The sequence below is a fragment of the Bacillus rossius genome, chromosome 3 (assembly GCF_032445375.1).
Source record: "Bacillus rossius redtenbacheri isolate Brsri chromosome 3, Brsri_v3, whole genome shotgun sequence".
Taxonomy (NCBI): domain Eukaryota; kingdom Metazoa; phylum Arthropoda; class Insecta; order Phasmatodea; family Bacillidae; genus Bacillus; species Bacillus rossius.
Window position 1 is genome coordinate 27,786,680 of NC_086332.1, and position 26,696 is coordinate 27,813,375.

The 26,696-nt window shown below is 34.9% G+C and overlaps 1 protein-coding gene across 4 annotated transcripts in view; it reads right to left on the reverse strand.

Annotated features, from left to right (window-relative positions):
* Positions 1-306: 306 nt before the first annotated feature.
* Positions 307-26,696, reverse strand: part of LOC134530431 (serine/threonine-protein kinase 10) — a 123,872-nt gene continuing 97,482 nt past the window's right edge. For all 4 annotated transcript variants that reach the window (XM_063365247.1, XM_063365246.1, XM_063365248.1 and 1 more), the window contains 7 exons: positions 20,009-20,152; positions 17,571-17,690; positions 17,316-17,429; positions 16,372-16,587; positions 11,534-11,669; positions 6,676-6,779; positions 307-5,355 (listed from right to left, as the gene is read on the reverse strand). In XM_063365247.1, the coding sequence (XP_063221317.1) occupies positions 5,203-5,355; positions 6,676-6,779; positions 11,534-11,669; positions 16,372-16,587; positions 17,316-17,429; positions 17,571-17,690; positions 20,009-20,152 (987 nt within the window). In that variant the 3' untranslated portion in view covers positions 307-5,202. The remainder of the gene's footprint in view (positions 5,356-6,675; positions 6,780-11,533; positions 11,670-16,371; positions 16,588-17,315; positions 17,430-17,570; positions 17,691-20,008; positions 20,153-26,696) is intronic.

Below are 26,696 nucleotides of genomic sequence, written 5' to 3' on the forward strand. Positions count from 1 at the left end.
ATTTATGCCCCAATCAACAAGTACAATATGCACAAATTATGTTTTTGTCCTAATCAGAAATTATTTTTATATTAGATATATTTTAACTACTTGCATTTTGAATGGGAACTCTAAGGATTATTCAGCTGGTACTGTTTAACTTCACACAAACAAAAATAAATAAGTTTATACAACAACTAAGTGAAGCACTGTATCAAATAAGCTTGATTTAGATCTAATATTTTTTTTTTTTTTTTTTTACAGAAAGGAGGTGTTTTTGGGAAGAGGAAGCAGAACAAAATATTATAATTTATGAATACATAACAATACAGTTAAATTGGTAATTTATTAATAGTTAATACAAACTCTTCGAATTTAATATTCTTACAAGAGTTTGGGCGCTACACAAAAGTTAGAGATTCTCTCTTTGTGTGTGTATGTTACAATATTTATAACAGGGTGTTGAAAGTTAGTCAACTGTGTTCACAGAATATTGCTAACGGACAGATTACATACGCATATACACATACATAGCTTCTTGTAGAAAATATCAACAAACCAATGTACATATTTTTTTTAATATAGTATATATATATCTTACAATATGCTTACGTATATACAAAAAGTTTTAAAAGTAACGATCTAAAGACTCAATACTGTACCACAGACTTCAATTCATGAAATGTTTTTTTTTTCTTTCCCCCCACGCTTCCTTAGTACAACACTAGTCCCATTACTATACACATTTTTACATAAGTCGTCATAACAATTTCTGAAGTCTAAAAACAATAATGCTCTCATCTGCAACACTGATTATCAAGAGTAAACAGTTTCCTTAGAGAACAGAGTAAAGGATCATCTCGTGGCCACTGAGTGCTGCATTCAGCTAGGTAGTTTACCACACAGGAGGCAAAACACTACACAGAGAACACAAAAGTTAAGGCAAAACTATTTGATTATCCATGAATGTAACAAAGTTAAGGAATGATGGTTACACATATTCAAACATTACATTCAAACAAAGTAATACTTCTCTCAAACAGCTTTTATGGTGTTTAAAACTACAGTCAAAACCTCCATCAAGCTAATTTGTTATACAGCTAAAACAAGTTTCTCCTTTCATTGTGTGTGGTTTCTGCAAGAAAAGGATTTCTTCAATACATTTTGCTAACCCCCCCACCTTTTCCCCATCACACTGCACATGATGTGAAGTTGTGACTTCAATATTACATAAGTAATTAGTGATGAAAGATAATCTTCGAATAAAGGACGTGAGGCAAACAACTAACAGGGTAGTAAAACAATTCAACATCTTTGTTAAAAAACAAAATTATAGTTAGCTGTAGAGAAATCAAAATGCATTTTGTTGTGTTACACTTATCTACTTCTAATTGAAACAACATTTGGTGTTTGTTATAACGAGAAAGTTCGCCTCAGGCTTTTACTACAAATTTCTGAAGACAAGTGTTTTTGGATGTTCACACTTGTTTGTACACAGCATGAGAACTAACATTGCATATTCTATTCCAAATGCAAACCTACACAACGTCTGGGCAGAAGCAAACACTGCTCGTACGGAGAGCCTAACAACCAGGGCAATGCTAAGGTTGTCAACACTGCACTCTCTTGCTGCGCTGCTCGTTCCCAGTAGAGGCCCGCAAGCACTGAACACTGGCACCTACTTGCGACTACCTGCGAGGCACTACACTGACACACGTCTTTTAAAACTAAATTACATTATAAATTGTAAAATTTTATATATCAAAGTAAATACTTTTTTTTATGTAGTTTTAAGCGCACTTCTATATGTAGCAAATTAAATAAGTACAAATGATCAAAAGCTGACTTCTCTAAAAAATAATAAAAAAAAATCTCAAAACATTTTGTAAGTGTGGTTCACGTGCCAGGTAGGTAAGCACCACAATGTATGTTTTACTTAACATTAGCTTAATGGATAACAATAAAGCATACACACTGAAAGCAAAAAATTAAGGATTTACATAGTTGGCTATGCACATAAGTACACTAAATTTATAAAGGCTACCAACACGCACACATTTCAATTGGTTTCAAAGCACTGTAACCAGACACTGAACATCATCCTACTTACATGAAAGCATTATTGCTAAAATGATTATCCAGTGATTAATGATTCACATGTTTGCACACACTATATGCAACATCATATCCTCTAAAGTTAATTCATAACAACCTGCCAATGTGACATTTACAAACATCACCCTTTGGTCAATCATTAATCTCATTAATTTATGAAGGCAGTAATTTATCTATAAACAAAAAAAACAATACAATTACATGCAACATCATGATGAATTTTTTTCTGACTTCTACATAAAATAAAGTAGCAGAGGCAACATATACATATTGTGAATTCTTCTTCATTGGGAACATTAACTGAATAATCTTGCTCACTAAAATTGTGTTGTCTTAATCGCTAAGTCCCTAAACAGTTTAGTCAAATTTTTGTAGAAAACCACAAGATGCTGAAATTATATAAATTCATTGGGAAGAAAATCTTCCATTAAAAATACTCTTCAAGACATGTAACGGTTAATGCAACTACTTATTTGAAATGAGTAACGTCCATAAAAATATTACTGTACGTGTCAATACGAAGAATATCACCAGCTGTACAATTTCAGTGTGACATTATCCAATAGCGGCTTATTCGAGTAGATTTGGTTATTTTGACAACTGTGTAATAAGTTGAGGTGCTAGCTTATAATATGTTTGAATAACAAAGGTGATAATAATAAAAAAAAAGTAACTGGTTTAAATAAATTGTACACAAGTTTGGCTAAGTAACATAAGGTCCCAATGTGTTGCCTCTGTCTCTGTGCAAACTAAACCACATGCTCATACGAGACACTAGGTGTACAATACGCCCATAACGCAAGAACCAACACAGCCGAGCAGGTTAAAGTTCAAAATAATAATCTGTCTGTCCATGATGATAAAATATCAAAACAAAACATTTCAAAGCATTTAATATAATTTTAAGAAACAATTTCTGCCAAATACTGTAACAAACATGGTAAAATGTTTTTGCTTGTGTAAAACAATTAACTCAGATTGGTGTTTCGTTAGATTTACTATTTCACATGTGATTCATAAATATATAAATAAACCTTGCCTTAAACTTACCAGTAAGATGTACACAAAATGTAGAGATGGATGATTTGATGCAATTTTTTTGCCATAGAGTCAAGATAAGTACGTTAGTCAGGCATCAAGTGGAGTTAAAACCAGATACATAACATTATATTGAGTCTGTTCTAGTTAAATATCCAGTTTCCCATGCAGCATAACATAGGAAATTTGCAAAAGATGAGAACCTAAAAATCTTTGAAAGAAAGATGAAGATAATGACAGAAAGTATTAACACCCTTGCTTAATGTAAGACATTAGATACTTAAAATTCATTCACACTTGCTACTTTGCAAAATTTATCACTGATATCCACTTTAGCGTGCAATCCTGCATTTCCATTTACTTTCAACATAGAATAAACAAAAATACATACTGTAAGTCTAAAAAGCTAAAAGCATTCCCTTAAAAAATAAATACGAAGACATTTCCCTACTCTTACCATCATAGAGCTAATAATTAATCTTCTTTCATCATGCCAGACCAGTTTTTATTGGGACAGCTCCAGAATCTTGGGAGTAAAATTATACTCTATTGCAGCAGTGTTTGAATTGATTAAGTTTGTTGATAAAATGGTCACGGCAACACTAATTACTTTTGTTAAATAAATTGTTTATAGAATGTCTTTACATAAAATGAACAGTTGTGTTAATTGAGTTAATTTTAAAGGTTAAAATTGTGTGAAGTTTTTGTACCAAAATTTATTAATTAGAAAAATTAATTACTGGATTGTTTAATGACATGTTGATCGATGATGTTATAAACCATTAATGGTTCTTTCATAACTGCATAGCTAATGAAGAGTATAAAAGAGTAAATTACATTTGAACTGAAACATGACAAATCTCACATTGAGAAATTAAGATTTGAACAATAAAGATGATGTAAGTTGTAATTTCAGGAATAATGTGAATAATATGCTTAATATTATTTATAGCATATATTTTTAATTTATTTCTCGTGAAGAAACTACATGATTGGGTGCACCCATTTCAAAATATCATGCACTGAAAAAATTACAATTTATTTATAAAAAAATAATGACTAGCCAATCTTTCTTGCTAAACCAAGAATCGCTGGATAGTGAAGCACAACTAAAATTATTTGCAAACTAAATGCTCCGTAAATTAAATTAAAAAATGCACTTCCACAAAATAGTTTTGGCAATTTATCATAGTTTCTCTTTCTGTATAAGTTATTTTTTGATTCTTGCTATATTTATGACGTAGTAAATTGGAAGTGAAGTCTTTAAAAATAAATGTCAAACCCGAGGCTTATTAACGGCATGAATGTAATGAGATTAATATTATTCTACAAATTGTACACAAGGGAATATTTAACTTATTTTTGGGGGCAACCAACCTCCTCTAGAGTGACTCGAGTTTACCATAATTCAACCAATATCTAATGTAACAGATAATAGTGTTAGTTATTTGTTTGAGATAAAATTGATGAAATTATATTAACAGCAGTATACAAAACATTCTTAAGCATGCCATGGGGTATAGTAATTATATTACAAAACAATAATAAAGCCTTCCAAATAATATCACGCTTTGAAAATTTTCGAAAATATTTTCAGCTCCAAAAAAAAAAAAAAAAAAAAAAAAAAAAACCATAATTCATCACGTCCACAGAACACAATGATCCTAGTTACACACTTTCATGTAACTACTTTGCTACAACTCTCAAAATAAAAATTTTACTTTTCCCAGCGATTATTTATAAATATTTTATCATGTTAGATTACAGTTGTTCTGTCATTAGATATCCTGCTTCAATCAACAACTTTAAAAAGCTATATACTATCATATTTCCGTAAGCTTTTTTTTTTTTTACTTTTAATGGCAGTGTTACCAAGGGCCATAAAAAAAACACTGGTAATGCAGAATCGAGTTGTCCAAAACGTTTCACAAAAATGCACCATCATATATATGTAACTGGGATTGAATTGTTTCCAACTCTGTGAAGACCGACATCCCCTGCTGGATAGATGACTAGTGAAGCTTGATGCCGTGCGTGCCAGCGGAACCAGGAAGGGAAGAGACGCGCCGGTCAGCCCTCGGACACGGAGGAGAGGCTGCTGCGGGTGGACCCCGCGAGGTGAGGGGCGGGGGGCAGCGCCGGCAGGTCGGCGGGCAGCAGCGAGGGCGAGCCCAGCACCTGCTCGTGCTCCTCCAGCTGCTGAGCAAACTGCTCCTCCAGCCTCTGCAACCACGCCCCGACCGCCGTCACGGTTCAGCTACTTTACACTCCGTGGTCGCCCGCACCGAGCGTCGCGCGACCCCAACCTTTTCCATTTGGCATTGGTGGAAAATGAAAAATACTTCAGGCTGCAAGCAGTACTGATGGTTGATTCTTGACTCTCCCTGGTTGATTTGTGGATACCAGGATTAGCTATGAGGTTTGTAGAGATTTGATCATTATGTAGCTTTTGTAACGGCTGATCTTACATGGCGTTGTGGGGTCCTGTTCACTGTGCCTCAACACAATACTACCGCCCGCCCCAACTTCACTGGGAAAAAGGGGGGGAAAAAAGAGAGAGAGAAAGAGAGAGAGAAAGAGAAAGAGAGAGAGAGTGTGTGTGTGTGTGTGCGTGCGCGCTAGTTATCGGGAGCTACCGAAACAAATGAAATCATAGATGCACGGCACGTTTCCAATCCCTTTATTCACTTCACTACTATACAGTGAGCAACGCGTGTGCGTCTTGCCACTGTGGGTCCACCGCGCGTCCTCCTCTCTCGGCTCTCTCCTCCACACTCCCTCCCAAGGACACACCTCCCCCGCCACTTCGCAGACGTCACTGTTTTGTGTCGCCAGCCAATGGCGTGCAGGGACCTACTGGGTGGGGCTTCACAAACGAACCACTAGGTCCACACAAAGACCTTACATTTTCCATAAAATGGACTAATGAGAGACTAATGTGACACCATGGTAAGTTGTTACATTGCACATTTGGTGCATATACATACTTGTTGTTACAACATTTTATCACGCCATTATCAGCTCTCGTAGTAGCAGAGTTTTACAGTACCCGTTAACTCTTTCGTGCACGGCGCGCCGGCCGTTCGCGTCATTAAATTACTGGTACGACCTATATGGGGGGAATCTTAAATACCAAATTCAAGACCTCAAATTATGGGTGCGACCTATATGCGAGTAAATACGTATATACATGCAGTACTTTGACCAAAGATGTCTAAAATTTGGATATGGACTTGAATTATTGAGAAAAAGAATCATCCCCTAAAACCACCAAAAAATTGAATTTAATATACGTACAAGAACAAGAGCCATCAATTTTTCATAAATAAAGAGTGAAGTGGGGAAAGATGAAGACATTAACCAAAGGCGTTTCAATCCGAAATACTGACCAGGCCTAGGTAGTGGAAGCAAATATTAGACTTTCATCACACAGCACTTGTAATCCAAGACTTAAAGGCTACTTAGTCATCCACAGTATTCTGCAAAAACAAATTTTTGTAAGAAATTCTTTGCAGGGCAATAAGAAAAACGTATGTCACTCACCTGCTTGCGTGGCTTTAAATGAGCCTTCCATTCCTTAAGTTCACGGCTGTACGTTTCCTCTTGTTCCTTGAGCTTCATTGTCTCGTGCTCCATTAGCATCTTCCCTGCAGGCAGAAGGAACCAGCTCGTATCATGCAACACGCACCACTGTCAGCATGACTCGCAACAACTCATTACACACAGAATTTAAAAAGCATAAGTATATCTGGTTGTCTTATCTAGCAGACAACACTGTTCCTGACAATGCAGAGTTATCCCACACAGACAATACAAAGCATTCTCTAGGCTGTGGGAATACTCAAATTTTTGAATATGAAAATAAAAAAATGCACTATTCGTATTATATTTGATCTACAATACTAACACTTTGAAATAACAAATATTTGTTTACTTACGAATATTTAACATTGCATACCTTGTGAAATTGTCGTATATTAACTTTCATTATACAGGTTAATTCATTTGTGTGCTCTAAATAACCTTTTGATGTTTTAATGGGACTTCATAATAAAAAACATGAAGCATAATTGACATTTTAAACATGTAACATGTATTCAATATATATATTTTTTTCCACTAGTCTCACTACACAGTAACAAGTAAAGCACATAAGATAAAATTGGCATAAACAGTGTTGTTAATATTGCTGAACTAAAATACAGTACACCTGGACCTCACACGAACACTCAATTAAGATTTACCTGGTTGCAGTTAATAATGAAAACTCAAGAATAATTATAGTTTAAATATGTAAATATGAGCTCATTCAATCACTAATTTAAGATTACATTATTAAAAAAAAAAAAAAGATATATATTTTTTGTAAAATAGACCTGCCATTTCACAGTATTTTGCAGTTCACGAAAATTTCTGGATCAATGTGTAGAGTAATAGGTAAGGACCCCAGAAAATGGTAAATAAAACTGGCTCATTTCGGTGTAAAAAAATGACAAAAGCGGTGCAAAAAAATGACAAAAGTGGTGCAAAAAACCGGTGTAAAAATTAGCAAGCGGTGTAAAAAATAGGTGTAAAAATAAGCAATCAGTAGAGACCCCAAAAAATTGTGAAAAAATTATGCCATTGGCGGTGTAAAAAAAACCTCATAGCCTTACTGCTTCCTTATTTGCCTGGCCAATTTTTGAAACATAAGTTTCTCTAAGAGTGTTGGCTGATGATGGCAAATCCCCTGCACCTAAAATGTATACATAACTTACAATATACTTATAAATAGGTAGCATTTATAAGGTTATCGCTGAAAAATATTAATGGGCTAATTTATTCAAAACAATTCTTAGCCAAACCTAACCTAACATTTTCTAGATTAGGTACTGCTGGATTACAGAGTCAAACCATCAATCAATCAGTCAAAAATATATTGTGGTGTGCTCACCATTTCACAATGCAATCCATCCTATTTATGTGTTTGTTAATCTGAGGTATTGCATATTTATTTGAAGTAAAGGTAATCGATAATATTGTAGGCCTACATATGCTTATGAACTTTTATTAGAGGGGGAAAACATTTCTAAATAAATAAGGCTAACCTTCAACATGGGTGTTACACCATTCCCTCATAGCTGGATGATCAGCTTTTTCCAAAGGAATGTTAACTTACAATCATATTAACAAAATCAGAAAAAAAATTCTTGTTTTCTGCATTTTAAATCTTGTTTGCTTTATTCACGCTGTCGCCTATCGAGATTTGTTTAGACACGGTAGAATGCTTGACAAAATAATTGTCTTTTTTGTTTTGTTTTGTGTGTGTCATTTGCCACATGCTTTGTGCAAGTGCCTGCGTGTACAATCAACCCGCACGTTGCAGAACTTGCACATCATAATTTTGTCCCGCTGATCAAAAATATAAAATCATCCGATTTTATCTCTCTTTCGCGATCAAACATTGTCGAAGTTTTCGGCATCTTAGCCACAAATTCAAAAATGTGGACGGTAGTTGTAAACACTCATAGATATGTGCACGCAAAAATGACTGCCAATTTAGCTCGATGCGATTAAATTAGGTTAGAAAAATCGACACCAGTGCGCCTTGCGGCAAAACACGAAAACTGTGGAGTCAATTTGTTATGTTGGTAGTGTGCACATATCGATTGTTGACAATTCTTACATTTTTTTTTCATTTGCGATGGCAATACTTACTGTTTGAAAACTGAGTATTAAAAATACGTGAATTTTAGTAACGTGTCAAAACGAAGATAATATCGCGGCACTAGTCTTTCAGTCTATGTTTATGATGGCGTAAATAAATAGAACTTACGACATAAGGACATTATTTTGTGCGAAAATTCGTGAATTTCGCGACTATGTCAAAATCAAAGGAAAGTCGCAAAATTCGTTTAAAGTATCAAATTTTCGCGTTATTTCGTGAATTTCGCGCTTCACCATTTTTCGGGGTCTCTAGTAATAGGTTGTGGTAAATAAGGCAAATAACAACTGAAATAAAGGTTAAGATAGTTTAGGTTATTTTAGGTTAGCTGCGTAATTAAAAACAATTATTTAATGATTTAAAGATTTCAAAAAACATTTTCCATATAATTATTGTAGCTGACTTAATTTAACCAACCTTTAACTTTAGTATTATTTCTTATTTGTCTAATTTTACGATGAGAAATAATTTTTTAGCGGGATTCTAATTCTCATTCTTACTATTGGAATTAGATACTCATATTTGCGAATAATTAGATATTCATATTCTAACTAAAAAGCTGATATTTGCACAGACCTAATATAAAACCCAGTTATTCCAAGTTTTCATTGTTACCGTTCACCAATATTATAAACACAATTTTTGCTAATTTAATTTAGAATCTTAAACCATTATTTACTTTTTTTTATGTATCATTGAGTCACGTCTGTTTCATCATAGATATATACAGCAAGTAAGCTGCTATTGTATCACATGGTGTTAAATTGATTGTGACTTTCGATTTACACACTGTTGAAACTATGATGATTACTTCTTTTAATGTCCATCTCAATGGAGTGATGGTGTTTTGTGGTGGTGTTGTCCACGGTTGTCGAAGTTAATTTTTTACCACTTTTGGTGCATGTGACAAAAATAATACAAATAGTAATAATAATAAATTGTTTTCAATTTGAAATGACAAATATTCAGAGTTTTGAATTGTTTACGCAATTTTTTGTGTTACTGTTTAGTGAAACAGTAGCGAAAAAACAAAAAAAACTTGAATACTCTTTTCATGTTTAAAAGTCACTTATTGTTCATGTTTTTGATTATTAAGTCCCAGTAAACACCAAAAAAAGGGTATTTATATTGCACAAAAGACAATTTCAGCAGTAATTGTTGGTTGATGACAACATCACGAGGTACGCTATGTCAAGTATTCGTAAGTAAACGAACATTCATTATTTTGAAAAGTTAGTATTCGAGGTGGAATGAAATACAAATAATTTATTATTAGTTTCTGATTCGAAAATTAGAATATTCACACAGGCCTAATTATTACCTTTGCCAATATTATTACATTCATTCAGTCAGTGGTCATATTGTAGTAATTGTAACTAATTAGAGATCACGAATATAATACAGCGAAACCCCTTATTTACGTTACCGTTATTTACGTTACCGTTATTTACGTTTTCCCGTTATTTGCACTATATTCTTCAAAACCCGTTTAGTTCCCATTTAGTCCAATACAATACTTTCACGTGAATTACGTCTCAAAAATCGAATCCATCCCACTATTTACGTCACGTAACAACCATAAACAACCAGAAAATACAGTGGGTACTTTAAGAGTAGATAAGATTAGCTAGTAGGCCTAAAAACATCGTGAAAAACGTAACGTTTATAGTCGGCAATGAGCATTTTAAATCGCAAAATATAACATGAAAAGTTGTTTTTATTTTTAAACATGTAATATTTTAAGCCTAGGCGTGTAAAAGTCCGAGTAATTATAGCAGGAGACAATCTAAAATGCACGAGGGAAAAACGTAAACTCACGAATGTATAAACATGGCCGATTGTTAAGTTCTCATACTGTATTTATGTCACAACTTAGCCGTAATACTGGTACGAGACAAACTTCACAAGATATAATGAGCGGAGTCTTGGTAACTTTTTTATACGTATTTTATAATTTCGGAAGTATTGTACAGTTGGCACATATTTTTAAACTAACAACTTATTTCTGGGGATCGTAAATAATTAATTATTGGTTTCAAGACATCAAGATGAACGTAAACTTGAACATGTCACGGCAGCAAGAAAACTGGTGCGTATACCAATAAACTGGTATTAGAACTGGACAAAACTGGTACACGGGAGGTGGAGCTTATATTTTTTTCCACTAAGCTCGCATCTATTGGCTGGCTGCTGATGGAAGGTCACGAGTCTGGACGGAGCGTTGAGTGAGTTATACTGCGCATGCGCAGCTCAGAGAACAGAGAGAGCCAGCCGGCGGCAATCCCGCGCTGTAACAACTGATTGAGTACAATGACCTTTCTCCGCGCACGGTGCACTATTGACGGTAAATTTCTATCAATTTGCGGCCCTTTTTTAAATTTTTTTTTTACTGTGGTGCAATGCGTATGTGTAATGTAGCCCTTATTTGTTCTGAACGCTGCAGAATGCGACTGTATTTTAATTAACTTTAACGTATTTCTTACTTTTCCCTTTATTTACACTTTCTCGCTTTTTACACTTTTTTACTTTGTCCCCATGAAAAGTGAAAATAAGGGGTTTTGCTGTATCTATAAATATAATTCCAATTTATATATTTGTATTGTGTATGGAGTATGCAGCTTTGAGCTCATATAAGTACTGAAATGCAATCATAGATCTAAGTAGCAGTGTGCAAACGTAAACGGACGTGCAACTCACGCTTCTCGTTCTGCAGCTGCTCCAACTCCTTGATGGTGGCATCGCACGTCGCTCGCAGCTCCTCCAGTTGCCGCTGGTGCTTCACTTCGAACCTCATCTGCTCAGCGCGGTACCGCTTCTTCTCGTTCTCCTGGAACTGTACGCAGCAGGCCTCGTGCCTCACACGGCTAGTGCAGCATCTGTCTGCATCTAGTCTAGGTACATTGTTTACTGCTGTCTGAGTTTACACAACATGGCATGTGTTAAGTCTACTGCAACATAAAGGGTACAAAATGACTTGGTATACAGATGCACCAATTTTTAAGTGAAATTACTGTAGTAAATGAAGCTACCTAGATAAGACATTTGTTAATTTTTCAAAAACTGTAAAAAAAAAAAAAAAATAGTTTTTTTTTCCAAGTCATTTTGTTAACTTCTCTATATTAATACTCTGTCGAATGTAAGCTGCCTTTAACAGAAAATATGGAATACTAGATAGCTCTGAACACAACCCCTACTTCATATGACTCTCGTAGGAAGAGATCTACAGAACCTTTAAGGAAAATAAAGGGGTTTGGCAGAAAAGGGCAGGTAGCAAAATGAAGGGATGAAGGATGACTGTAGTGATATGATTAATTGTACCGTGAAAGGTTTTTCATCTGACATTTTATGGTTCGGCACATTCTGTGATCCAGCACCAATCAAACCGCTTGCGTTCAGAAGTTTTTTTAGGAGGTTTCCAGTTGTTCACTTTGTTTGCCAGGTCGCTTTACTGCGCTGCCCACGTTTTTATTTCACTACTGTTATTGTGTCAAGGTTAATTTGAGTACAGTGTTTCCTGTTTTCTAGCTGGTTACATTAAAAATTTCCATGTTTGAATATTCAAATTGAAACTATGTTGCCATCAATAATCTCGCATGGCCGTGGTTCTGAATGTTCCAGATTAAAAACCTTTCACTCTATTTGGAAAGAACAGAGGGGAGTCAAATGGTGCTTTCGCCAGTTAGTGGAATGTCTTCCCTGAAGAATGAGACTATACCCACAGCTGCTGGCTCTTAAGTTTCAGCTAGTTATTAACCTGCCAGCAATCTTGATAAATAATAATGCCAAAAAGAGAATCACAACATTAATGCCCAAAATAAATGCAACAGTGTTACTTTTTAGCTTGTTTTCTTCAAATTTTCAACCTGGTCAGTAAAAGTTTTCACGGCTCTCCAAAAAAGGGTCATTACTAGAGACATGCATATTTCGCGATTGCGATAAAACGAATTTTTACGCGAATTTGAGTACATTTTTAAGAATAACGCGAATTTCTCACATTTTGGATAATAACGCGAAATCCTTGAATTTTCGGCGAACAGTCAGAACATTTTCCTCATTCGAACACGGCAATTCAATTTGTAAATACAGTAACAAACGTGAAACAACAAAAAACCAAAGATAACTACCCACACAGTGTATTTTATAACATGAAAAGTTGCTTTTATTTCTAAACATGTAACAATTTAAGCCTAGGCGTGTAAAAGTCCGAGTAATTACAGCAGGAGACAATCTAAAATGTACTAGGGAAAAACGTAAACTCACGAATATAGAAACGTAACGGAAATGTCGGAAATATTATCGTAACATTGTAAGTGCTGATACTGTATTTATGTCACAACTTAGCCGAAATACTGGTACGAGACATGAACTTCACAAGATAAAATGAGTGGAATCTTGGTAACTGTTTTATACGTATTATATAATTTCGGAAGTATTATACTGTTGACGCATATTTTTTAAACTAACCATTTATTTGTGGGGATCGTAAATTATTAATTATTGGTATCAAGACATCAAGATGAACGTAAACTTGAACATGTCACGGCAGCGAGTAAGCGGGTGCGTATACCAATAAACTGGTATTAGAACTGGACAAAACTGGTACACGGGAGGTGGAGCTTATATTTTTTTCCGCTAGGCTCGCTTCTATTGGCTGGCTGCTGATGGAAGGTCACGAGTCTGGGCGGAGCATTGAATGAGTTATACTGCGCATGCGCAGCTCAGAGAACAGACGCCGCACTGGGCCGCACTGTAACAACAGATGATCGAGTACAATGACCTTTCTCCGCGCAAGGCGCGCAATTGACGGTAAATTTTCATCAATTTGCGCCCCTTTTTTATTTATTTTTACTGTGTAATGTAGCCCGTTCTGAACGCGGCAGGATGCGACTGTATTTTAATTAACTTTAACGTATTTCTTACTTTTCCCTTTATTTACACTTTCCCGCTTTTTACACTTTTTTACTTTGTCCCCATGAAAAGTGCAAATAAGGGGTTTTGCTGTATTTTGATATTCGGCTCGCCTGGACAGTCGATTATCACGGTGTTTACAGCAGGTTGTTTCTCGAAGCGTTGTTCTCTTATATAGTCTTTAGCGTTGTTTGTCCATTGCGTCCATTTTTATTAACCAAATACCAAATTTAAAATGCAAACACGGTGACGATTCGTAACATTCTGTTGTGCGCAAGTTAAAGTTTAACGGGTCGAATTTTGTTACAGATAGTTTTCAACGTCTGTGAAATAAATTAAAGGTGTACAATTTAAAGGTCGGCTAAAACATTAGGCCTATTAAAATGCCTAAAGTGCCGGTAACTGCAAAACAGCGAGCCTCTGAATTTTCTCAACACGGACTTTATGCTAGTGATTCAACCACACTTTTTTGTCGTCACTGTAATGTCACCGTCTCTTGGGATAGGAAAGACTCATGTGAAAAACATGTAGGCAGTGAAAAACACAAGAAGCGTCTCTCTTCATTGCAAGGCTCATCTAGTGCGTCTGAACGCCAGTCGTCAATATCTTCAGCGTTTCAGACAGCAAAAAATAATGTCCAAAAAGACAAAAAGTTGGAATTTATAAAGGAAACAGCAGAGACCTTTATAAAGGCAAATATACCCCTTGAAAAGCTTGATGATCCTAATATCAGGGCATGGCTGAACAAATACATCGAAGGTGCTGGAGACATGCCACTTGCGAGAACAGTCCGTGAGAAATATGTAGGGGACATAGCCAAATGCAGAATTGAAGATGCCAAAACTGCATTAAAGGACAAAAAAATTGACATACTGTGCGACGAAACAACAGATAAAATGGGTAGGTGTGTATTTGTTGTTTTATTTAGAATTCTGAATCTTCAACAGGATAAACCAGAAATATTTGTTGCAGGAGTTCACTTTCTTGAAGCTGCTAATGCCACAAACTGTGTGAGGGCAATTTTAGATTCACTCAAAATGTACAATGTACAGTATGGTGATGTGCTCTCAGTAGTAACCGATGCTGCTCGTTATATGACCAAGGCTGTTAGTACTCTCGAAGTAATCCTTGGAGACCAGTTAACGCATGTCCAGTGCTGGGCACATAAGTTAAATCTAGTTGGCAATGTCTGGGTGAAAGAGTTGCCTGAGTTGAACAATGCTATGAGCAAAATAAAAAATGTGTTCAACAACACCAGGAAAAGAAGGCACCTGTATGCTAGCTTTCTTGAAGAAAAGCATGGAGAGAAACGTCCATTGTTCCCACTTCCTGTTGTTACTAGATGGAATTCCTGGTTCAACAGCGTTTTTTATGTAGCAGACTACATACATGACATTGTTGATTTCTGCAAAACAGATGAACTAAAGGCAACACAAAATTCAGGGGTTGAGTTTCTGTGTTCACTCACAGAAAATGACATTTCTCTCATTCTTTGTCAAGCTGTCTTTGTGAAAGAGCATGCCAAGAGCCTTGTAGAGCTAATACAGAAACTTGAAGGTTCTTTGTATCCAACTGCCCATTCACTATATGGGGACTTGCAAGGTATAAAAAAAAAATTTGAAAACATCACTCGTGGCATTTATTTTGAGGCAACCAGTAGAGCTTTGTCTAACATGCCCCCCGCTAAAGCTGCTGAAGCTAAAGTGTCCATCACAAGAACAGCAACACAAGCCCTTTCCAAACTGAACTCTCTCATGACAACTGACCCAAGTAGAAAGAGATTTGAAGCAATTCAAATTTTTAGTCAGGAAAGTTTGTTGCTTGCTAAATTAAACCCAGAAATGGTGCAGAAACTGAAAACTGTCCATAGTCTCTACTCCATAAGCACTGAAGAATTAACAGCTGGTTTTGGTCAGCTTCAGGACATTGTTACAAAACAAATGGAAACAGACAATTCAGTGGACGTAGTGAAGTCATTGAATGTAGTAAAGCTGTCACAGCCATTGTTTGCTTCCAGCTGCCTTGAAGCCATCTGGATGCCTTCTGCAAACGTTGACTGTGAACGATTTTTGTCCTCATATAACACAGTCTTAACAGACCGCAGGACAAATTTAAGTGAGGCTAATTTGTGTATCATGGCTACTTTTGCTTTCGAGAGCTAAAGTTTGAGGATTTTGTTCCATGTGTTTATGTCACTATTTTAGAGACTTCATATTTATTCTTGCTGGTTTAGGTACTAAAATATTTTCAATTACTGTATGTAAAAAGTGATGTGTAAATTCGATTGTAAATTACTGCTGCTAGTGCAACTGTACAATGCAAGAATGTGTCCAAAATTTCAAGGTATGCTTAGCTTAATTTTTTTAATTTATAGTGCTAAAACTATTTAAAAAATAACACCGCTTTTGATGTATGATAACACCACTTTTAAGGGTAAATAACAACGAATTTTGCTATAAAATAAACCCCAAAACTGCATGTCTCTAGTCATTACTCATTAGCATCATTATTTCCGGGGCTCGCAGGATAGAGTCGACTGTATAACAGCCACCATGCATTAATGCAAAATAAATGACACGACTCCACAGAATAAGTGAAGGAGATGAGAAACAGGATAATTGCCGTACCTTCTTGAGCCTCTCGCGCTCCTCCTCAGGGTCGGGCTGCATGCTCATGCTGATGCGCATGGACTCACGGAACATCATCTCGCGAGCCTTCATCTCTCCCCGGATACGCTTTGGTAGCGCCCTCTTCTCGACCGCTTGTCCCTTCAGCAGCTCTTCCTCCTTGCGCTGGTTCATCCGCTTGATCTGCTCCAACTCCTTCTCATGGCGAGACAGCATCTACAGGAGAGCCCCACAACATTACACAGAAATCCCCAGAGTTTTCCATATAATCAAAATTTTGAGAACAGAAATTACAAGAACAGATGTGGTTCCTTTTACACCTTTAATACGAGACACAATTGGTTTCAACTCATCCTGACTACCGGCGGCGAACATCTTTATAAAAAAAATTGAGTAGAGACATCCACACTTTTTTTTTGGGTATCTTTTCTTTAAGGAAGACGTGTGCTACTTAAATAGGTAAATTTATTTTTAATTTCGAAAACTTGTAAATTACTTGCCAGAGATGACTAAACATGGACTTGGTATAAAAAATGACACTCATGATGTACAGGGGTATGGGGTGGGTCAGTCGGTCAAAAAATGTATATTATGCCCACCCCTAATTCTCGGACACTGTGAGGGGCCGAACAATGGGTTTTTTACTGTAGTTATTTTATCGAAACATTAGTAATTTATCTGCTGTAATACTTCAATACATATTTATACATATAAATGTTTCTCTGAAATAAAACATTCTGGTAACTTCTGTAACTAATTTTATCGACCAGCACATCTCTTCGGGAACCGTAAAAAAATATACATATCGGCACAGCTCTACTTGGGAATGTAGCTACAATGTAACATAGCACTCAGAATAACATCTCATCACATCCACCGCAAAATCCTGAATGACCAACTAGAATGCAATCTTTGCGCTGGAAAGCCACGGACTACGGCGGTACCTGATGGCGCTGCAGGAAGAAGATGTCTTTGAGCTGCCTCTTGGACAGCTGGTGTCTCTCATGAATCTGCTTTTCCTCCAGCTCCCACAATGCTGCCTCCCTGGATCGCATCAGCTGCACAACATGAAAAATATAATCTTATCAGCACCCTCCTTACAGAATGCAAGACTCTCTGACTTCAATTATTCAGGACAACATAATGATTTAAAGTAAAAAAAAAAAGGTCCAAGGTACAGGACTTCATTCAAGGATTACCTGCTGTTTCTGCTGCAGGAACTGCTTCTCCATGAGAGCAATCTTTTCTCTGTGAGTTTCATTGAGCCTCATCAAGGATGACTCATGGGTCTCATTCAACTTCTCCAAGAACGCCTTCTCCTAAGACCAACATGAACGTACAGATTTAATTGACCCATGTTTTCAAGCCACTCCTTAGTTGTTATGTTCTCATTTGTTATAGATTTCAGTAGCCATGTCTGGGTTTTGCAGTTATCTATCACAAAAAAATGGAAGATGAAGAGAACACATGCTAAATCTGGTATTCCTTATGCTAAATTTGTTCTACTTGAGTTGTAAGGAACATACATCAATTTCCATTAGCCTAAATAATTCAGATTCAGATATAAGATTCAAATACTTAGGATACCAAAAAAAATATTTACTTATTCTGTAACTCAGCTCTTAGCAATTTTGTTACAAGATTTTGCAGTATTTTACAACTTCTTACAAGTTGTCCCCCTTCCCCCTCTCCAATTCTTGACATATAATAATAATAAAGTAAAATAGCCATGATCAATATGGTATTTTAGGTCAATTCAAAGACAATAAATTTTTATGAAAAATAACACAATCCTGATTTTTCATAATAACTATAGTGTTGTGGACTACTTTATAATGTCTAAATTTTTTTTTGTTTTGTTTGCTAAGACTAGCAAACGTACGTGCATGTCAGAAAAGAATGAGAAATTTAAACCAGGAAAACCAGTTAACTGGGAACTGCTCAAATGAGTTATAATTAGGGGTAGTCAAATTTCGTTAATGACGAAATCGCGAAATTTTAAAAAAATCACTTGCACATGATGTGTAATACAAATAACCTTACTTGGTAGTGATAAGACGTTAATATACTGCATTTCGTTTTAACGAATTTGCTGTGATGCGCGAAATTCGTAGTTTTTCACGAAATATGACGAAATCACGATATTTGCGCGAAATTAACCTTTTTTATCGCGAAAAATTACGTTGAATCATTCTGGAACCTGCACAAAACGTTTATTATTCCAAGAGGTTATATGTGAGACGCCATCTTTGCTTTTGTTTTTCTCTAGCACCCATAGAGTAGAGGGTGGCAATAAACATCATCACTTTAGCTACTGGTGGACAAATCATAGATGGCGTTGGTAGTTACGAGTGTCGAAATGTTCTATGATTTTATTTTCACGAGTGCGTGTCTGTCGAGTTTAAGTTCTTTATTTCCGAGTGGATGTGATATGTATCTCACATTCTATGATCGTTTTCCGTTAAAGTTTTTGTGGCATGTTGGTCATATTACCGTGGTCACTCTGGATAAACGTATAAAATGCCGAAAGTTGTGTTTTCGAAAGAGCTAACGAATATTACGACGAAGTATTTTACGTGTTCAGTAAAGAAAAAGGCATCATGATGTGCAAATCGACTGTTAAAAACACTGTAAATTTCGAGCATCGCACAAGGTGAACAAAGATAGGTGTCAAGCATCGGGTTCTGGAACTAAGCGTCAAGTTACTCTAGAACCATATATTTCACGTATGAAAACTATTACATCCAGACGTACGCCTACTCAGTCTCCGTCGTCGCACACGTTCCTACGAGACGTAGAAGGCCATAAAACGACAAAAATCACATTATTTTGCCGACCACAAATGCGTCTGGTGACACCATCGTCAATAGGCCTTAACTCATTCTTTGTTCCTTTCTCTGAATCGGCCAAACGCAGTCCAGAAAATAGCGTCACTTCCATATTAGCCAATCAAATCATAACTTTCAAAATGCTAATTGTTGTTTCATGGCGTCCTAACCGAGACAACTGTTTATTTTCGTAGCTGTCATGGCAATGCACGAAAATAAATGCTGGTCAAGAGTGCCAATATATACATAAACAAATACCGCACACACAGTTGAGGCGGTGAAAAACGTAAACAAAAAAAAAAAAAAAAAAACAATACTCTGTACTGTTTAAGTACAGTGTATTGGTGGGGACTAGTTTGCAGAAAATATATAATAGCTGATTTTCAGAGATATTCAAAATAGACTTGAGCCACTAACGTTTTTTATCAGTTTCCGATTTTATTTGTATGTAATCTTGAGAATTTTAATTACAAATGCAGCGTGCTAAATTTTAGATGTACATGTACTTTTAAAACATTGTTTTTGATAAATTTTGACCAAATAAAACAATAATTCCATCAAACATATATATGTGTATAAAATTAGAATGACAAAATAGTTATTTTTTCTAAGTAAACAATTTTTTTTTCACCGAAATTTTGCACCGAAATAACTCTTTTTATTCACCGAAATGGGCCTATTTTATTTACCATTTTTAATTGGCCCTAGTTATAATGTACGCATGTATTTACTACCTATATTGAATTTTGTACTGTGCACATCAGAGTTCATGAGTGACATCAAAGTGAGGAATTTCAGTGAACAGTTACCCTTTCTTCATGATCAGCCTCCAGTTTCTCCTTGCGCGTGCGAAATATGTTCTTGCGCTTGTCCTTGGGCATCAGATCCACCTCCTGCTTGAGTAGCCGGAGCTCTTGCTTCAAACCATCCCTGAACTGTTTTAGCTCTCGCTCCTGCAACACCAAGATTACATTTCACAAGACATGCTGTATAAAAGACACATAACTACTCTGTTAACTAATTCATGACACATATATAGTCTTGACAAAAACACAAGCAGATTATATATATTCTTATTTCATCAATAGTAAGTATGGTAGTACCCTTCCAAATTATTTGTAGAGTACCAGACTGGTATCCCCATATTCCTAATTTCGCGGGTTATCTTATCAATGTACCTGTTTTCAATAAAAAAATAAAATAAGATAAAAAGTTTACTCACTCAAACATTACAAATGATTTACACTTCAATGTTTATAGTTACGTCTCTCATTTATTTCAATAATCAGATGATGATAGGCACGTTTTCAATATATGTTGAAACAATAATTTCTACAAATACATTTTATTTTCCACAGAAGTGACTGAAGCTTACATCTAACGTATTAAAAAAATAGAAACAACAAACTTTGCCAAAAAATGCAATAAATTTAAATGGCCGATAGCCATAATGTTAAAAACTGATAATGCCTTGCACAGCGCTACAACCATTTCTGGACAAAGCAAAACATTGTCTAGTCCCACCACCATCCTGCCAGAAGTTGTAGCAATAATTTTCCCTTTTGGGGGAAGGAAAAAAAAATCAGTAAATAAAAGTTGCATGTTCAATTAGCAGTACTATGTGGTAATACTTGAAAGCTGCAGTTGCTCATTTTTCAATGGTTGAATGTGGCTTTTGCCATTAGTAAATTTAAGGAGGTAAAATAATTTTTTTTTTACCTAGAAAGTTTTTTTAGTATGGAATTCTATGAATGTAATTACTAGAGATGTATGAACCTGCAAATTTTTAAGTCGAGTTGAGTCGAGTAGAATTTTACAATAATTAGTTAGAGTCGATTTTGTAGATCATAAATTCAAGTCGAGTCGATTCGAGTCTGAATTTTTATTTGAATCTTTGACACTTAAGTCGAGCTTGAATATTTGCACTTTACTGTTAAGAGTCCTTAGATGGTTGTCTTGTTATATCATGGCCCACTTAATCAAATATATTTAAAATACAAGTATTAATACAAATACATAATTCATTTAGAATAAATTCTTAACTGATATAATACAATTCAATAATGGAGGTATTCTGTAGAGCATCATACTACTAGTTACATTACTAATCAGTAATCACAGTAAATTAACTCATTATAAAAATTGAAAAATATGTTAATAGTTATACAAAAACTGTTCCAATAGTGCAGTTAACTATTTACATGGTAAATGAAATCGATTTCAAATAAGCAACAAATGAAACTGTAAAAAATTAAAATATTGTACAGTAATCATTTTGATTATTTTATACCACCTATAAAAGAGAATATTAAAGACTGTGGTATCAGCCTACAAAACATAATGAAAATATATTCCTAGCAGTACATATTTAAAAATATTTTTATGGAAAGCGTATAACTATAAGTAATGTTTTAAGGCCACATACCTTTAGAAGATGAATTTTTGACTGACATTGTGAGTGTTTGCTCAGTAACTAAAAGTACGCCTAAAGTAACACTAACGTTGCGGGAAAAAAATCACTGTTATTCTGCAACAAAATTTTAATCGCCGAAAGATAGGAGATTATGTACCGTTTACGACAAAGGAACACGACTTTGTGCACAAACAGTTTGGTGGTTCCAATGATTATTTTGGACCGAACGAGTTAGCTGCGGCCTGCAGCATTCACGAGTCAATAAAAAACAATGAATATAATTTAGGCTTGTAGGCGCGAAGGTTAGGTTAAGTTTCACACAATCATTAGAACATTTTTCAAAACTTTCACTTATGGGAAGTGTAAGGCCGTGCTACAATTGGCGCAACATTACAATAAACGTTCCCATAACAAATATAATACATTTAAAGAATTGCTACAACACTAACGCCGTTACGTTGCCGGCCAATCGCAAGCTGGCACTTCCAACCAATCCATGGTTTTGTATTTGTATTGAATAGTTACACTTTATAAAATACTTTATACTTCATAATTAATTTTAACTTGCCACTTAACTTGGATAGCAAACAATTATACATAATGCAATTTCGCCGAACGTAATAGTGTATACAAACACGGAAAAAAAAATTTATGTTCGCCAACCCTCACTTCCAAAAATTAGAGGAGTCATTAGACAAAGTTTTTTTTTAAAATGCTATTTTGTGATTGGTGGCGTATCAGTCGCAAACATGCGCTCTGTAACACAAATATAACGCTACCGTTAATTTATTATTGTAACGTTGCGCCGGTTGTAGCACGGATTTACTAAAAAAAAGTAATATTTGTGCCGATATTATGATTATAAAATTTAATTCGTGTTTTGTTTATTAAAAATGTGTTCGTCGTTTTTGCTATGTGGTCACACCTGTTAAGTTGGCAAAATGTAAAACTAAAATATAAATAATATGGCCGATTGTCATCATTGTTGATAAGTACCTACGTGTTTCGGTCTTACATACGTAATTTTTAGTGTCGGCCGAAGTCACGTAAGGAGATATTAAGAATTAAAATTCAATTTTATTATATTTTATCATCGAGTTTTACCCGAATTTCCTTTCGAGTTTCGCCCCGTCGAGTAAAATAAACTCGAATGCAGAGCCGAGCCGAGCTGATGCTACTAGCTCGACTCGACTCGACTCGAATTTTCGAGTCTCGGCCCATCACTAGTAATTACTTATTATTAGAGATGGTGATTTATAGCATTTAAAATAATAACATTTAGCATTTTGAATTTTAAATTTAGCATTTTGTAGCATTTTTAAAAACAATATTTAGCCAATTCTCTCATTTTACATTACTGAAGAAAAGTATATTTTTAAAAAGCATTAAATAATACATATATTAATTATTAACAACCACAGAAATAAAGATCTAGCACAACTACAAAGATAGCCTATCTTGGCAGGTTTCCAAACAACTTTTTAGCACTTATGAGTGCAATAAATTGAATACTTAAAATTACAATAAATATTTTTTAGCCGTGTTCATGGCCATAGTTGATGTAGAGTGCACAAATAATGTTATTGAAACTAGTTTTTTTTCTTCAATTTTTCTTTCTTTCTTTCTTTCTTTCTTTCAATTTTCACCTTCTTTTGGTTTTCGATCATGCCAGAAACAGTTACTTGCAGTTATACCGACTTTTTTTCTTCATCCGATTTCTCGGTGAATTTTTTTTTCTTGCAGCCTGATGTCCCTCAGATTTAATGTGCTTTTCAAGTACATCTTTTTTTTTTTCCACTCCAGACGGCAATTACATAAATTGCGCATTAAAATATTCGTATCACTTTCGTAGAACTGTTCACTTTTGTATTGTATTCATTTATGCGATCGCGAATGGAAATTACATTTCGTCCCATTTTTACCAGGAGAAATAACAGTATACAACACATTCACGAGTATGCACGTATTTGTAAACACACCACCTTCCACAGACTACACAAGAACATGGCTTTTACGTGAAACACAGCCAGAAAATGGGAATTGTTAGCGCGGCGAAGCAGAGATGTCGCAATATGGCGGTCTAAAAACTTGTACTCTGCAAGATGACGTACACTCTTCCAGCTAGTTGTTCTTTGCTTTATTTACAATCGCGAAGCACGGATGGCCATTTTTCATTCAATATTTACGAACAATAGTGTTGCGAATGACGTGACAATAAGATACTTGTGTTGAATACGCCATAAAATGGTGGTTTCTTTTGTTACTGAACTGAAACGAAATACAATCTATAAATAAATTGTGCAGAGTGAGGACGAATCTACGTTTTTTTTACCTTGATTTCGCATTTATCTCAAAATAGTCTAGATTTTGCATTTTATAGCGGAAAAAATATAATTTAGCATATTTTCACATTTATTTCGCGAAAACGAAAAATCACCACCCCTACTTATTATATTACTTACAGGTATAGGTAGTTCTTCAGACTTGCACTGAGTATAGGTTTTAAGACCTAATAAAATGTATCGGAAATTGGATTGATAATGATAATGGTTTATAGCATCAATGTCGCCTATCACTATTGTAAACCTATATCTGTGAGAGGCAAGTTCATTAGTTTTTATTTAAGTCTATTTCAAATGTAGTGTGAACTGAAGGGCAATGTTTAAATTATTTTTGTGTCAGATGGTTTCTGTTTGGAAAGAAGTTAAATAATAATACGATTTTGTAAAATGAATACATACCTTAGAAAAGTTCATGGTAATATCATCTTGGATTTACTTTCAGCAGTTATTTTTGTTAACAAATGCACTAAATTCATTAAAAACATAGGTTGTCAGTTGTCACACACGTTTCCACTGACAAAAAACTTATTACAAAAGGTTTTTAAGTAGGGCTGGCACAATACAAGTTTTTGGCACGGCTCCCGATTATGATACTATACTACCAATACACTATGCCAATACTCACACTTTTTTTTTATTTTTTTTTTTTAATAATCTAAGAAAGTAATAAGTACAACATTAAATTACAATGTGTAATGATTAAAGACAAGAGTTTATGGTTTTATTTTTTAGCAAATTATATTTATAAAAGAGGATATTTCAGTGTTGTTTTTATTTTTTGTTAACTCCGTTTATTCATAAAGATAGCACATTTTTCAACAAATACGACACTTAAATTTTAAATGAAACTAACTTCACTACAACAGTATAATTTTGACTGATACATAGAGATGCTGATTTATAGCATTTAAAATAATAACATTTAGCATTTTGAATTTGAAATTTAGCATTACTGAAGAAAAGTATATTTTTAAAAAGCATTAAATAATACACATATTAATTATTAATAACCACAGAAATAAAGATCTAGCACAACTACAAAGATAGCCTATCTTGGCAGGTTTCCAAACAAATTTTTTAGCACTTATGAGTGCAATAAATTGAATACTTAAAATTACAATAAATATTTTTTAGCCGTGTTCATGGCCATAGTTGATGTAGAGTACACAAATAATGTTATTGAAACTTGTTTTTTCAATTTTTTTTCTTCGTTTTTTTTTTTTTTTTTTTTTTTTCAATTTTTGGCTTATTTTGGTTTTCGATCATGCCAGAAACCGTTGCTTGCCGTTTTACCGACTTTTTTTTCTTCATCTGATTTTTCGGTGAATCTTTTTTTTTTGCAGCCTGATGTCCCTCAGATTTAATGTGCTTTTCAAGTACTTTTTTTTTTTCCCACTCCAGACAGCGATTACATAAATTGCACATTAAAATATTCATATCACTTTCGTAGAACCGTTCACTTTTGTATTCATTTATATGATCGCGAATGGAAATTACGTTTCGTCCCATTTTTACCACGAGAAATAACAGTACTCAACACATTCACGAGTATGCACGTATTTGTAAACACACCACCTTCCACAGACTACACAAGAACGCGGCTTTCACGTGAAACACAGCCAGAAAATGGGACTTACAATTGTTAGCGCGGTGAAGCAGAGATGTTGCAATATGGTGGCATAAAAATCACCATCCCTACTGATACATGATGCACATAGTTTGTAAAAGTATGTATAACTACTGGAAACAATAATAATAAATTAAAAAAAAACCAGCAAGGATGTGTTTGAAAAAATTACCAATGTCAATATAAAAATTATTATTTAATAACAGTAGCAGTATAATTTTTTTCCCCCATACTACATTATTTACATTCATTGAATTTCTTTGTAATCTGAACTGAGTTTTGATTACATATGCTTAGGGACCCGGGAATTTCTTGAATAGCACTTGCCAAATTTCTTGAGTGAGGAAAGCAAAAATTCTTGAGTAAAATGCAAATTTCTTGAGTAACAATGTATACAAGATCAAAATATATTTAAAAGGCTGTTTAAATGTGCTGCATAAAAGCTTACATATATCTAATTTTAAATTAATTAAAAAAAAATTAAAACCAATTTTTAAACCAGTGTTCATGCGCATTAAGGTAATTCACATTTTTACAACAAGCAAATTAATAAAATAATGTAGCTTAGGTAAGACACTGCTCACTCAAAATGAATATACACATGTAAACAGTAAATAATGGGTTTTGAAGTAAAATGTCTAGTAGCTACTAGTGTTTTTAAGATTAATTTCTTGTAAATAGGTATACTTAAATGACTACTTCCAGAACCTCATGCAAAGGCTTCATATGCATAGGAAGACAGAAGTTCAAGGTTGGTTAGACTTATATTTGTTCTCCTGCCCTTCCAGTCCCTTTGCAAACTAACCACTGTCAGAAAAATCCTGAAGGGCTGCATATCCAAGGGGCAACAATTCAGACAACCTTTCAAAAACACTACTGTCAGAAAAATCCTGATGGGCTGCCCTTCCAAGGGGCAAGTTTTCAGGATTATTTAAACATTTAAAGAAACATGTTTTCAGAAATTGGATGGGCTGCCCTTCCAATCGCTGTACGAACACAACATTGCCAGAAAAATCCTGAAGGGCTGCCCTTCCAAGGGGCAACAATTCAGCTCCCCCCTTGTTGGGCACTTTCCTTCACTTCATCACTGAAGACACCTTCACCAAAAATTTGCA